This window comes from Carcharodon carcharias, chromosome 1 (genome assembly GCF_017639515.1).
Source record: "Carcharodon carcharias isolate sCarCar2 chromosome 1, sCarCar2.pri, whole genome shotgun sequence".
Classification (NCBI taxonomy): domain Eukaryota; kingdom Metazoa; phylum Chordata; class Chondrichthyes; order Lamniformes; family Lamnidae; genus Carcharodon; species Carcharodon carcharias.
The window spans coordinates 244,729,632-244,745,042 of NC_054467.1; the positions used below are offsets into that span (position 1 = coordinate 244,729,632).

Here is a 15,411-nt window from a genome sequence, read left to right on the forward strand (position 1 = left end):
TTACTTTCCAATAAGAAGTCAAAAGAATTCTCTAGGATTGCTATTTGCATGCTAATGGAGTAAATTTTTCTGAGACCTCCATGTAATTGGGGTGAGTGCATAATCCCATCTGTTGCTAGATCACTGATTTAGGCTACTGGGGTAGGGTAAGTAGCACGTGCTGAAAGGAAAGAGCATGTCTCTTCTGCTTGACCAGTTCTGTTGTTCTGTCTCTTTGTTAGGCCATGCTTGTGCCTTTCTGATTGTGGCACTGATTAAATGCTGTCAGCTGTAGGGTCAGCCCAATAGGACTCCCCCCGGATGGCATATGGCAACCGAGGACTAATCTCGGTCCCAAACAAAGGGACTCATTTGCATACAGGTGGTGAGCAGTGAGTCTAAAAGGCCATCCTGTGGGGATGGTAATGGCAATTTTAACCCCTCCATCTTGGGCTGAGGGTGCTTGGAATCTTTACACTCAGAACTACTTTGTGTAGAATGCCTACGGTCATCATACTTATGCTGTTTGTGGGCACATATAAAGCCACCAAGTGTTGAAGGTATGGCAAGAGTTTAACTACCAGTAAATATAGCAATATCTACCAATATTGAAATGGCTTTTAAAGTAGCAAACTTGCTCTTCAGAGTTTTTAAATGCTGTTCCCTTCAGAAGCAACTTTAGCAAAATATTATCATACATCCAGATGGACGAACTAATTGATTCTTGCTTTTGCTTCTTACAATCTGAAACCCAATCTCCTTGTCAGCTAATCATATTGGTTACTTTACCTTGTTCCTTCTATTATTGTCATGTGCCTTTATCTCTGCTTTTATAAGTTGCTGCTTTCTGATTAGATAGTTTGTACTCTGGTTGTCTGTATTAATGTAGCAGCAGGAACTGAAGCTTGTCTCCTTTTTACAGGTTTGAAAAAGCAATATTAGAATCTGGAAAAGTGATTACCAAGTAAGTAACCCCCTGTTTCTGGGTAATGGGTTTTGTTTAACACTGCAATCCAGTTAATGATGTGCAAAATGAATTCGGGCCTATCCTATTGTGAGGAAGTGTTTCTCAGCTTGTTGACATCAGCTTACTGACTCTTTCAAAACTGCATTCAAATGCAAAGCTTGTTTTTAGGTACTAAAGCTGTTGGGTTAATTAACAGACAGGAATTTTCTAGCATTTTTTTTCACTTCCTTGAATCTTTTTGACATGGCCACTCCTTTTCATGTAGTAACTTCCCTTGCTCTTCACCCCAACTAAACTGAGTGTTTTATAAACAGCTCTTCTCTGACTGCAGCTGCTCTGTTCTAATGTCCTCTCATGCTAACACATGCAAAGTTGTCCAGAAGCATGGATCAGCTTTCAGTTAATTCCCATTCCTTCATTATTAATTATTGCCATGGGCTGGTTGGGCCAAATGGCTTTTGTGCTGTATATTCTATGTAGATACCTAGATGAGTCAATCTTCCTTGAGCTTAACATTAGCAAAATCGAATCCAATACCGTTTGGCTCCAAACACCTCTAGTCTCTGCCCACTACCCTGCTACACCAGGCTTATAAGTGTGACATCTCTAAGTTCCTTGACACGTGGCCCAGCTTTCTCCTCCATGTTTGATCTGTCACCAAACATGTCGTCTTTCACCTTCAACCTTGCCCAACTTTAGCTTGCACCTCCTAGCTATCAAAAACACTTGAAGATACTCTTGGCTGAACTGCTGCAGCATTCATACTGTTTATGAACTACACACTAGACAGAATTTGTCCTTGCTGCTCTTAAGGCCTGTACCTGTTCTTCTGTCGTACCAAATATATTGTCTTCCTCATGAATCCCTCCATGGCCTCAAATCTGTCTGCTGCTAATGTTTTGATTTTTAGAATATTTGTGTTTTTTAAAAATTAATGGAAGTGAACAAGGGTTCCTCTGGGCAGGCTGGAAAATTAAATGAGGAAGAAAGAAATGGAGATGAAATACTTCCTTTTCATAAAGGACATAGCCATAGTGGAAGCTATGGGGAAACTACGTGTTTAAATGCGAGAACCTTACAGCAGTAATAAAGAAAACAACATGCTGGAGAAATTAATGGGGACAGAAGCTGTGCAGTCCCGTGAACCTGACCATCTACACCCTAGGATTTTGGGCTGGCCGCTGATAGTTCAGTGGATGAATTGATTTTAATCTTCTGGAATTCCTTAAATTCTAGAATGGTCTCTGGATTGGAAGGTAGAAAAACATAATGTTACGATTCAAGAAAGGGTGGAGAGACAAAACTAGGAACTAGGACGGTTAGCCTGATGTCCTAATTGGAGCAATATTGGAATCTGTTAAAGATGTGGTAACAGGTCACTGAAACAGCAACATAACTTGGCAGCATCAACATAGTTTTATGAAAGAAAAATTGTTAAATGTTTTTGAGGGTGTAACTAGTAGTAGCTAAAAGGGAACTAGTAAATGCAGTTTATTTTGGGTTTTCAGAAAGCATTCCAAAAGGAATGGGATGATGTTACAAGATTAGGGCTCATGGGATTGGAAGTAATAACATGGGTTGAGGCTTGATTAACAGGAAAGAGTGCAATTGAACAAGTAATTTTCAGGATGGCAGGTTGTAACTAGTGAAGTGATGCAAAGATTTGAGCCTTAACTCCTCAAAGATAATTAAGACTTGATGGATTTTTACACATTAATGATAGGCTGGGAAAGTGGGCTTGACGTAGAAGTTCAGCTGTGATCTTATTAAAAGATGGAACAGGCACCATAGTCCAAATAGCCACCTACTTGTTCTTATTCCCCTTCAGATACTTAAGAATTCCCTTTCATATAGACTGTCTTAATCACTTGTGGTAATGCATTCCTTACTCTGATGTCCCTGTGTAAAATCTATTTGAGTTTTTCACTCCTATCCTGTGATTATGCTAAAATTATACTCCATTGTTACTGGTTAACCATACTCAGGGAGAATTTGCAGAGATAACCTTATGGCATGATGACTGTATAATTTTGTAATTTAAGCAGTCTGGAATACATATGAGTGTTTGCAGAAGTTGTCACTGTCTGAGCTTATTGACTTAGGGTTGTTTGTAGAATTGGGTCAAATGTTTTGGCTACAACCTGACAGATGTGGTTTCTCACATTCTGTTTGTTTTTTTGCAAGTTGCATGGCTTGTCTTGTAGAATCTCCCCCTCACTCCTTTCCCTGCCCAGCCTTAGTTTCACTAGCTTCTGCATTTCATCCGAACACTGAGCTTGATATTGAGCTTTGAGCAGATTTTTTTTTTCAGGTAGTGGTTGGGGGCAGCAGGCTAATTCTATGGTACCTTGTGCAAGCATTTTCCAGAAGAGTTGTTGGTTATGGGAACTCGCCCTGAATATCCAGTGCAGTGAAAGTGACTGGCTGAAAACCTAGTCGCCATTGAGGATCAAACCTGGGATTTTCCTCATTTGCCTAGTTCTACATTTGCTGTGACCTTGACTGCCTGAGGCATTGGAGGAGCTCCATACTAATGGTAGTGTTGGTTTCAAAAGGACAGGACAATGGTATTTGGTTATTTAACTTGGTTCTAGGGCACTCTTGTCCCTCTTCAGGCAAACATTATCCTGTTAAGGCTAGGACCAGATTGGTTTATTCACATTCATGCTGACATTCAATAGTATTTAATGTTCAGAAATATAACTGAACATAAAGTCTACCTCATACTTGTTTGTTTTTGGTCTTTTTAATTATTACTTTCATGAGATGTGGACATAACTGGCTAAGTCAGCATTTTTATTGCCCATTCGCAATTACTCTTAAAATGGTTGTGAGCTGCTGCCTTGAACCGCTGCAGTCCACGTGGTGTAGGAACAGCTACAGTGCTATCAGGGAAGAAGTTCCAGGATTTTGACCCAGCAACAGTGAGCGAACAGCGATATATTTCCAAGTCAGGATGGTCTGGAGGGGAACATGCAGTTCTTAAGCAAATGGTATTAAATATTGACATGTTCATAGTTGGGGTGAAGAAGAGTAAGGTGAGGGGGGAGAGAAGCAACTAGTTGTCTAATTCTGACAGAGTTGTTTGAATGTTAACAGAATGATCTTGTTTTTCAGCAAGTTCCCTATAAGAAGAATAAACTCCCTTCCGGTAAGTCATTTCACCAGATGGATGTTTTTTATACACCCTGTGGCTCTCTATTGCCCTTAAATTTGTAATTTTAAAAACAATTTCTGTTACCCATAATGGTAATGGAAATACCATTAGATTTGGTACATTTAAAACTTGCAGCGTGTTATGTGGTGGGAATCACTACAGGTTACCAGTGAATATTTTCATGAATTCTGAACACACTGGACAATGTTCTCCCTGTACTTGATGTAAACTTGAATGAGCAGATGCAGAATACACATTAAGCAGTATTTTTATTCCTGTCAGCTAGGGATCTAATGGTGCTGAAATATATTGCTGTGGCTAAAATCTTCAAACCAAGCTATTGAAGTCCAGAAATGTAGAACTTATGAAGGATCTGAATTCTCGCTGTCCCATAAAGGATATTCCATCTTGCAGCACAAAATAGCACAAAATTCCATCTTGCAGCACAAGTCTATTTACCATAAGACGTAGGAGTAGAAGTAGGCAATTCAGCCCATCGAGTCTGCTCCACCATTCAAGTGAGATCGTGGTTGATCTGATGATCCTCAACTCCACTTTCCTGCCTTTTCCCCATAAACCTTGATTCCTATTCTGATTAAAAATCTGTCTATCACCATCTTGAATATGCTTAATGATCCAGCTTCTACAGCCCTCTGCGATAAAGAATTCCACAGATTAACTACCCTTTGAGATAAGAGATTCCTCCTTATCTCTGTTTTAAATGGGTGACCCCCTTATTCTGAAATTATGCCTTCTGGTCCTGGACTCTCCCACAAGAGGAAACAACCTCTCAACCCTGTAAAGCCCCCTAAGAATCTTATGTTTCAATAAGGTTGCCCCTCATTTTTCTAAACTCCAATGAATGCAGGCCCAACCTACTCGACCTCTCCTCAGAAGAAAATCCCTCATACCTGTAATCAACTAAGTGAACCTTCTCTGGACTGCCTCCAATGCCAGTATATCTTTGAAATAAAGGCTACCATTCCATTTGCCTTTCCGATTACCTGCTGAACTGTATGTTAGCTTTTTGGGATTCATGCACAAGGATTCCCAAAACCCTCTCTGCTGCAGCCTTCTGCAGTCTTTCTCCATTTATGTAATATTCAGCTCTTCTATTCTTCCTGCCAAAATGCATAACCTCACATTTTCCCACATTGTGTTCCATCTGCCAAGTTTTTGCCCACTCATTTAACCTGTCTATATCTCTGTGTAAACTTGTCATCCTCATCACTTGCCTTCCCATCTATTTTTGTCATCTGCAAACTTGGCACTAGTACATTGACTTCCCTCATCTAAGTCATTAATATATATCGTAAATTTAAGGCCCCAGCACTGATCCCTGTTGCACTCCACTAGTTACACAGGTTGCCACCCTGAAAGTGCCCCCCTTATCCCAACTCTCTTTTCTATTAGTTAGCCAATCCTCTATCCATGCTAACATACTACCCCCCCCAACACCATGGGCTCTTAACTTAAGTATCCTTATGTGTGATACCTTATTTGAAAGCCTTTTGGAAATCCAAATATATTATATCTACTGGTTCCCCTTTACCTATCCTGCTTGTTACCACCTCAAAGAATTCTAATAAATTTGTTAGGTACGATTTCCCCTTCATGAAGTCATGCTTGATTAGATTATCTGTCTTCCTTTTGAATAAGGGTGTTAACGTTGGCAGTTTTCCATTCTTCTGGGACTTTTCCAGAATCTAGGGATTCTTGAAAGGTTACCACCATCTACTATCGCTGTAGCTACTTCCTTTGATATCCTTGGAAGCAACCCATCAGGTCCAGGGGACTTATCAACTTTTAGCCCCATTAGTTTCCTTTGTACTTTTTCTCTAGTGTTGGTAGTTGTATTTATTTCCCCTCCCTCTTTAGCCCCTTGATTATTTAGAATTGGAATGCTATTGGTATTTTCTACTATGAAGACTGAAGCAAAGTATTTATTCAACTCCTCTGCCATTTCCTGGTTCCCCATTATTATTTCCCCAGCCTCATTCTGTGAGGGACCTATTTTCACTTTGGCCTCTTCCTTTTTATATATTTAAAGAAGCTCTGACTGTCTTTTTATATTACTTGCTAGTTTACCCTCAGTTTATTTTCTCCCTTTATTATTTTTATTTATCCCATATGATTCATCTGTTGGGTGTCTTATGTACATGTTTCTTAGCCCATTCATCCCACCCACTTTATAGCATTTTTTTGTTCTGGGAGTATTTGCTTCCACTATTCTGAAATCTGATTCTTCATGTGGATCACAGGAGTTTCTGAAGTTTTTCTCCAATTTGAACTACTTGTTCTACAGTTTAATAAAAATTGGCTTTATTTTGTCTATACCTCAAGCATCTTGTATACTCCTGTCACTCTTTCCAGTATGAAAAGTTCAAGTTTCTTCATTTGCCTTTTAGGCAGGGATCACCAAGATGAAACCTGTAAATGTTTCTTTTCCCCTTTTTTTTTAAGGAGCTAAATTATTGACTCATTGTATTGCTGCCTGCTCCCATTGATAACCTGCTCTAGCTGAGGACCCCACACTGGAACTTCTCTGGGTTGCATGGCTCTCATAATATAGTACACCATTGAACTATTAAGAACAGTTGCTATGGGGACATCTGTTGTGGGGTTTATCTTAATGCTTCATCTTCAAGATGCACAACTGTTTATGCCTGGTTTACCCTACACAGCTGATGTAGATCAACAGCTGCCTACATACACTTGCTTGAAGTTACCTCAAACAATTTGACAAGAACCCAAAGAAAACTTTGAACTTTCATTTCTAAACTAGTTGGTTTTTAGTAAAGAAATGAAACCCCCGGTTATCCATATACATGAAAGTCTTTCTCACATTAGATTATTTCTAGTTATCCAGGTGCTGCTTTTGAGCATATCAGCATTTGAGACCCTCTAACCTGAGACCAGTGTGAATTAGGCTTTCCATAGAAATGACTGTCTGTGTAGAACTTCAACACACTGACTAGGAGCACACAAGCAACACCTAGGAATCAGATGCTCAGTGACTTGTGCTAAGCCCTATGCTTTTACATTCCAGATGAGACTTCTAGGATCAAGCCCTGCACTAAAGTCAAGCCAGTGTGACTCTGTACATTTAGAGGTGTTTCACGAAGGAAGTGCTGGCACCTTCTCGGCTGAAGGAAACAAAGAAAACGTGAGTTTTTGTCAAGTATCTGTAGGAGTAATTGCGTTTCACTTCAAGCATGAAACACCTGAAGGACAGGGGAATTTTGGGGCAACGAATAGCCAAGTCAGTATTCTTTCAAAAATGAAGCTCAAATGCCAATATCGCTCCTGGGAATACTGATTGGTATCATAGGACAAGTGTCTTAAAGCCAGAGAAGGAGTGGTTAGTAATCAACCAATGAATGGTTAAGGCTTCAAGATGAAGTGGATGTCTTCCCAACACACCAGGTACACCTGATCCCTCAATGATTCTGAGCTATCTCTGCTTTTGTTTCTGCCTTGGTTTTTTTAATTCATTCATGGGATGTGGATTTTGCTGGCTAGGACTGCATTTATTGCCCATCCCTAATTGCCTTGGTGGTGAGCTGTCTTGAACCACTGCAGTTAATGTGGTGTAGGTATGCCCAGAATGTAGTTAGGAAGGGAGATCCAGGGTTTTGACCCAGCAACAGTAAAGGAACAGTGATATATTTCTAAGTCAGCATGGTGAGTGGCTTACGTGTGTCAGTTTCCCTTGTTCTTCTAGATGGTATTGGTTGTGGGTTTGGAAGGTGCTGTCAAATTCATCTAACTTTAGACTTCTCTTGGACCCTCTGCCCCCACTGGATTAACTTTCATGCTTTGCTTCAAGTGGGTTAAGGGTGTTAGTGGTTAAAACGATGCTCCCCACCTCTGTAACCAGCCAAATAGTGCAGTAATTTGAAGCGGGTTTTCAACTATCTGCAACTTACCTTTAGCAAATAACACAATTGCTAAAAGTTAATATAGTTGGATTGTTTTTTTTTGGTACAGGAATTCACCTATTTCTATCTCTTCACAGGAAGGATTTGAGTTCAAAAAGCCAGTTCATCCAGTTTCTCGAAACCGTCTCTGTACCTTTTCTGCTGGGAGTAGACAAGCTCCGAGGCCAAGTTCTGCACCTGCTTTAATGGCAAGTAACTTAACAAATTATGATTTCAAGAATTGCTGAAAGATGAGGCACCTTAACATGCTCTTGCACTGCAGTAGCCTAAATGCCTTGAAACACATATGCTTGCTTGAAAGTTCACAACATCTTGACTGAAATGGCTTTCCGTACCATTTCCCTCACTTACATTGTCACCTTGTCTGCTGGGTGGCAGAATCTAACTAGCCTTTTAGATGCATTTGTTTTTATAGTGCCCTTTTACAATACATAAAATGTCTTGGTGTTTTATGGGGGAACAATGAGCCATAGTATATGGGGAAAATACTAGATATTTTCCTTTTTCCTGTCCTCGAGCAATAATGACTATTGATGCTTGCTGTCATTTGCAGTCTAGAGAATTTGGCCCTTTCTAATTTTTAACTTGGCTTCAAGTGATCCACCTAACTCTTGCCCATCTCCTTCCCCCACAGGTTGTTTTAACCTGTCAACTAGCTTTTGAAATTTATTACAACTATTGGGATCATCTTGCATGTCAGATGAGATGTTTTTCTGGATCCATTATTTCTATTCTTTGTGTATGTGAGCCCATCCACTTGCCTGTGCAGTCAGCTCACTTATTACACAGATAACTTCCTTGCTTTCCATATCCTAATCCCAGCCCACATCTTCCTGACCTGAATCTGCAATGTGATTCCAGTGCCCAGTACTATTTCCCTGGCTCTTCTGATTTTTGTTTGTTTTTTTTTTTTTGGAGGGGCCATTGCTTATTCTTTTACCCTCATGCATCAGGTATGTTACCAGGGTATCAGTCTTCTGTCTGAGATTTGCCTGTATCCTCTAATCCTATGCTGCTCATATTCCCTCCATGTATGGAAAACCAAACTCCATTGGGTGCCTGCTTTGCTGAAATATTGCTAGTCAACTATTAAAACTAATCTCTGTTGTGGCATTTGCATTGGAAGCAGATCTGATCTTTGCTGAAAAGCTGTAATATATTAACCATGCGTTTTTACTATAGTTTTCGCCTTCGGGTGATGGGTCAGCCGATCTTGGTAGCCCGATCCTTCTACGCAAATCCTCACTAACTTCTTCTGTTGATGATGAAGACGATGGATTTTTGGACTTGCTTGATGAAGATATTGAGGTAAAGCATTTTAACTGTTTCTAAGCCCATGGAATTGAGAACTGTCTACACATAAACTGTACTAAAATAGTCTCTGCACTGGTAACTGCCTACTTTCACAGTCATAAAACTGAGCTTGATTAGAATTATGTTGTAAATTTTGAGCTATGACTTGCCCATAGTCCCATTATAGGTCAGTACTTAACTTGGGTTGAGTTTACAACCATGCAACCTTGGGATGAATTACTGGCTACATGCCAGTTGTAGTTGCTATATGTTACAGTATTAAGTCATATACTAGTTTATAGGCTATTATCAGTTCCTTTTTCCTCCTCACAGCACTGTCCTGGATTCCTCAGTGAATCTGAACACTGCGCATGCAGCAATGACACTTTTAAAAGGCATTTTTGTTTGACTTAACTAGGCTTACACTTGGAGTAGAAGAGTTGTTAGTTGCCAGTAACATTCACTAATTTCTTTTAACTGTTAAGTCATGAGATCTAGGTTTCCACAATACTAGGAACATTCATGAAATGGAGTCTAAAATGCCTATTCATTCTTGGTCATTTGGTTTTGTTGATTGAAGCATCATCATGTTTACTAAATTTTTTTTTGACAGAATGATGCTGACGTACCTTCTGGCATGGCCAATCTGCTGACTGCTCCGCTCATGGCTAAAAAGGAGATCACGCAGGAAATTGTGAATGATGTGAGCTTGTGGTTGTTCAGCTATGAGATTTGGCAGGTTTTGAATAATTCATGGGGGAAAAAATACCTGCAGTTTGAAGCTAAAATTCCTTTCTCCTCTTTAGGGAACTCCTAATAAATGGTCCTGCACCAGCTACTTCAAATCTCCCACATCAGGCCATGAAGTGCGGTCCATACTGAAACGGGTGGTTCGGCCCAAAGATGAAGAGACCCCAGTGAAGAACAAGCGGAGGAGAAGTCTTGCTTGCATAACTGAAGAAGCGGCCACTGAAAAAGCAGTAAGCTTAAGTCCTGGTGGAGTTTGTAACTGACAGCAGTACTGAATTATGGCAGGAAGATTAAAGAGTAATTTGAGGATCTCTGGTTCAATAATGTTTGAAACTGGAAAACTACCAACTACCAACTGGAAATATGAGCCAGAAAATGGCAGATGGTATTTAATGTGGAAAAGTGTGAGGTGTTACATTTTAGGCTTTTAATATATCTGTTAGTAGATGGTGATAAAATGTTTCCCCTACAATTATTTCTTAGGACATACACAGTAAATGATAGGGCACTGAGGAATGCAAAGGAACAAAGGGATCTGGGAGTTCAGATACATAGTTTCCTGAAAGTGGCGTCACAGGTAGTAAAGAAAGTTGTAAAGAAAGCTTTTGGCATACTAGCCTTCATAAATCAAAGTATTGAGTATAGGAGTTGGGATGTTATGGTGAGGTTGTATAAGACATTGGTGCGGCCAACTTTGGAGTATTTTGTGCACTTCTGGTCGCCTAACTACAGGAAGGATATCAGTAAGATTGAGAGAGTGCAGAGAAGATTTACTAGGATGTTGCCGGCTCTTAAGGAGTTGAGTTACAGGGAAAGATTAAACAGGCTAGGACTTTATTCCTTGGAGCGTAGAATGAGGGGAGATATGATAGAAGTTTACAAAATTATGAGGGGTATAGACAGAGTAAATGCGAGTAGGCTCTTTCCACTTAGATTAGGAGAAATAAACATGAGAGGACATGGTTTTAGGGTGAAAGGGGAAAGGTTTAGGGGAACATTAGGGGGAACTTCTTCACTCAGTGGTGAGTGTGTGGAACGAGCTACCATCTGACGTGGTAAATGCGGGCTCACTCTACTTTAATAAATTAGATACATGGATGGGAGAGGTCTGGACGGTTATGGACTAAGTGCAGGTCAATGGGACTAGCGGAATAATATTTCGGCACAGACTAGAAGGGCCGAATGGCCTGTTTTCTGTGCTGTAGTGTTCTATGGTTCTACTTCTGGGCCGCAACTGCTGTGAGCTAGCTAGCAAGACATTATTCTCCTTAGATTGAAATCAACATGGCTGCAGGCTGACCAAGGCTGGGAACTGAAAGTTCAAGGGTATTTAGCATTTAGGAAGGATAGGGAAAAAGGAGGTGGGGCCACACTGTTAACAAATGATGGCATCAGTACATTATTGAGAGGATCTTGAATCAGAAGATCAAGATGTAGAATCAGTTTGGGTGGGGCTAAGAAATGGCAAGGGGCAGCAAAGTTAGGTAGTTTATAAGCCACCAAAAAACTAGTGGTAATGTAGGGCATGATATAAATCAGGAAATTAAGAGGTGCCTGTAAGAAGGTTAATACAGTAATCATGCAGGATTTCAATCCACACATACTAGGTAAACCTAATAAGCTCTAACGCGGAGGAGGACAAATTCCTGGAATCTATAGGCGATGGCTTTCTTATGTTGAGGAACCAATTGGAGAATGGGCTCTTTTAGGTCTAGTGTTGTGCAGTGAGAATGGGCTAATTAATCTTGTTGTAAAGGAGCTTTAGAGTGACCATAATATGATAGAATTTTACATGACGTTTGAAAGTGATGTTGTTCAATGCTAAACTAGGACCTTTAATCTAAATGAAGGAAACTACAGAGGTATGATGAAGTTGGCTGAGGTAGATAGAGAAACTACATTAAACATATGATTGTAGACAATGGCTAGCATGTAAAGAATTAATACATGGTTTACAACAAATTTACATTACTGTAACACTCAGCCAATAGGAAAAGTGATGGCTAGCAAGAGAAGTTAAAGATTCTGAGATCAAAAGAAGAGGCATATAAAGTTGCCAAACAGTAGTAAGCCTGAGGATGGGAATTCTTTAAAATTCACCAAAAGAGAACGAAAAAATTTGAGAAAATAGAATATGAAAGTAAGCAAGTGAGGAACATAAAAGCTTCAATAGGTACATAAAAGGAAAAAGGTTAGTGAAGACAAATGTGGGCCCATTGCAAGCAAGAATGAGAATTTATAATGAGTAAGAAGAAGATGGCAGGGAAGCTAAAATACTTTGTCGTCTTGGAGGATTCGAAAACCTCCCTGAAATATTAGGGAGCCAAGGGACAAGTGAGATTGAGGATCTGAAAGAAAATAGTATTAGTAAAAAGGTAGTGCTGGAGAAATTGAGACTGAAAGTTGATAACTCCCCTGGACTTGATGGATCTACATCCCAGACCGTTGAAAGAGATGGCTGTTTAGATGGTGGATGCATTGGTGGTCATCTTTCAAAATTCTATAGATTCTGAACAGTGCCTGTACATTGAAAGATAGTGAATGTAACCACACTATTTAAGAAAGGAGGGAGATAGGAAATGGGGAACTGCAAAACTGTTAACATGACATCAATAGTAGAGAAAATGCTTGAATCTATTCTGAAGGATGTGATAACTGGGCACTTAGAAAATAATGGTGAGATTGGGAAGAGCCAATGTAGATTTATGAAGGGGAAATCATGTTTGACAAACCTGTTAGATTTTTGAGGATGTTATTAGCAGGATAGATGGATGTGGTGTATTTGGATTTTCAGAAGGCTTTTGGTAAGGTCCCACACAGGAGGTTAGTGAGCAAAATTAGAGCATGTGGTATTGAGGGTAATGTACTGGCATGGATTGAGGATTGGTTAATGGGCAGAAAACAGTGGGGATAAACAGATCAATTTCAGATTGGCAGGCTTTAACTAGTGGAGCTTTGCACAAATTGGTGCTTATGCCCCAGCTATTCACAATCTGTATCAATGATTTGCATATGGAGACCAAATGTAATAGTTTGAAGTTGCTGATGGCACAAAACTAAATGGGAATGAGAGTTGAGGAGGATACAAAGATGCTTCAGGGAGATTTAGGCAGGCTGTGAGTAGGCAAGAACATGGCAGTTGAAGTATAATGTGGAAAAACGTGAAGTTATCCACTTTGGTATGACAAATGGAAATGGAGAGTATTTCTCAAATGAGAGATTTGGAAGTGTTGATGTCCAAAGGGACTTTGGCATTTTTGTTCCAGTTAAGAGAAACACCTACAGTAAATTGGCAAGTTCCTTGCCTTGAGCAGTCGATGCTGTTTTCTCTGCACAGTGCCATTGAAGCTAGACTCCCACGTAATTTGCTTGAAACTCATTGCTGTGTATTTATTGAACAATCCTTGTCATCAGTGCTTGAACTTGATTGACTTCTATATACAGGCACTAGTATTCTGCTTGGAAACCTATCCTTCCTTTTCTCCCCTTTTCACCACTGATCACTGTACCACATTCCATTCTTCCTCTTCTGCTTTTTCTTTTACCCCCTAATCTGTTCCATCCTGCCATTTTGTTCCCATTTTATTTGATGTCCCATTTTCTCATTGCTACCAGGTTTAAACACTGTTTTGCCCCTAGTGAAGTTGTAGAAATTAGTTTGTTGATTATCTGGTAGAATGCCCAGTTGCTTTTTGCACTTGGGACTACATTTCAGTAGTTTGGCAGTAATGGATTAGTACCATCACTGAACCTAGACAAAATGTCCATCCCTAAACTGAGCTGACTTTCTCCTGTACCTATCTAGAAGCAGCGTTCTCTATTGCGGTCCAAGTCTTTCTGTGACGCTGAAATTGAGAAAGTGCTCCAAATTGATGACTGCGGACACATGATTGGAGATTTTACAAAGGTATGGAGTTTCTACAAACTTTTCTCCCCTTCCCAGATATGTGGAATTTCTCCTTCCTGGACCTTTGTTTGTTTTGTGAAATATGTATTGATGGTGCTTTTAAAGTTGAATTGGATCAGTATCTCCTGTTGCTGATGCTAACAGATGTTTAGAATTTATGAAACCTTCATAGAACAACACAGGGCTTGACTGGGGGGTGAGCCTGATGCACAATCCTTGACTACAGATGTTTGGGGCCACTGCTGCTCAATTAGTTAGGAGTCTTGACAAGTGGAGTCCAACCTGTACTGACCCCACATTGAGGAGTCATTAGATAGCTAGGCTTCACCAGTACTGGTGTTCTGACATTTTCACCTTTTACGTGGAAGCAGGCTGTGTTTAGTCAGTGTTGGTATTTATTTTTCACACTAGTAATCCTCATGTCAAGTCATGTGCCTGCCCTTTTTTTTTTTCACACCCCCTTAAACCAATCTAAACTTTGATGTGGCCTCTGCTTATATTCTTTCATGGGATGTGGGCATTGCTGACAGTGCCAGCATTTATTTCTCATTCCTTTAAACGAGATGGTGAGCTGTCTCCTTGAACTGCTGCAATCCATGTCGTGTTAGTACTGTTAGGAAAGGAGTTCCTGGATTTTGACCCAAAGACAGTGAAGGAGCAGTAATATAGTTCCAAGTCAGGGTGGGGTGTGGCCTTGAGGGGAGCTTGTGGGTGGTGGTGTTCCTATGCATCTGCTGCCCTTGTCCTTCTAAGTGGTAGAGGTTGTGGTTTGGAAGTTGCTGTCAAAGGAGCCTTGGTGACTTACTGCAGATGATATATGCTGCTGCCACTGTCCAGTGGTGGAGAGTGTAAATGTTGAAGGTGATAGTGTTAGCAGCCTGAAAAGTACATTGGTTCAAATGGCTCGTAATTTTTTTTCCTGCTATTTTGTGGTAGTGCATAGAATTTTACATGTATGGTATCTACCAAAAGACCACCCTACATCTTGACCGCAGATAGAATGAAGGGGGGAAAAAAACCCCATGGGATGTGGATGTCATTGCCAAGGCTAGCATTGGTTGCCCATCCCTAATTGTCCCTTGAACTGAGTGACATACAAGGTCATTTCGGAGGGCAGTTAAGAGTCAGCCGCATTGCTGTGGGTCTGAAGTCATAAGTAAGCCAGATCAGGTAAGGATAGCAGATTTCTTTTCCTAAAGGACATTAGATTTTGTAGATTATTTGTGCTTGGGCATCACAGCTGAGCTTGGTTCTAACGTTTCCCACCCTGCACAGTTCAAGACCATAAATATAACAGCAGACTTGCTCTGAGCCACTTGATCTAAAATAGATGGTGGATCAAACCTGTGTGACTTAAGTTTCATAAGGGACCTGCAATGTTGACTTAATTTGTTGCTTTTGTGATTGGATGTAAAAT

At 40.2% G+C, this 15,411-nt stretch overlaps 1 protein-coding gene across 1 annotated transcript in view; it reads left to right on the forward strand.

Moving 5' to 3' along the window:
• Positions 1-15,411, forward strand: part of cdc25b (cell division cycle 25B) — a 34,590-nt gene that overhangs the window by 11,453 nt on the left and 7,726 nt on the right. The window contains exons 4-11 of the mRNA XM_041197050.1: positions 902-943; positions 4,064-4,097; positions 7,153-7,269; positions 8,122-8,232; positions 9,227-9,352; positions 9,951-10,040; positions 10,144-10,317; positions 13,893-13,994. Of these exons, the coding sequence (XP_041052984.1) occupies positions 902-943; positions 4,064-4,097; positions 7,153-7,269; positions 8,122-8,232; positions 9,227-9,352; positions 9,951-10,040; positions 10,144-10,317; positions 13,893-13,994 (796 nt within the window). The remainder of the gene's footprint in view (positions 1-901; positions 944-4,063; positions 4,098-7,152; positions 7,270-8,121; positions 8,233-9,226; positions 9,353-9,950; positions 10,041-10,143; positions 10,318-13,892; positions 13,995-15,411) is intronic.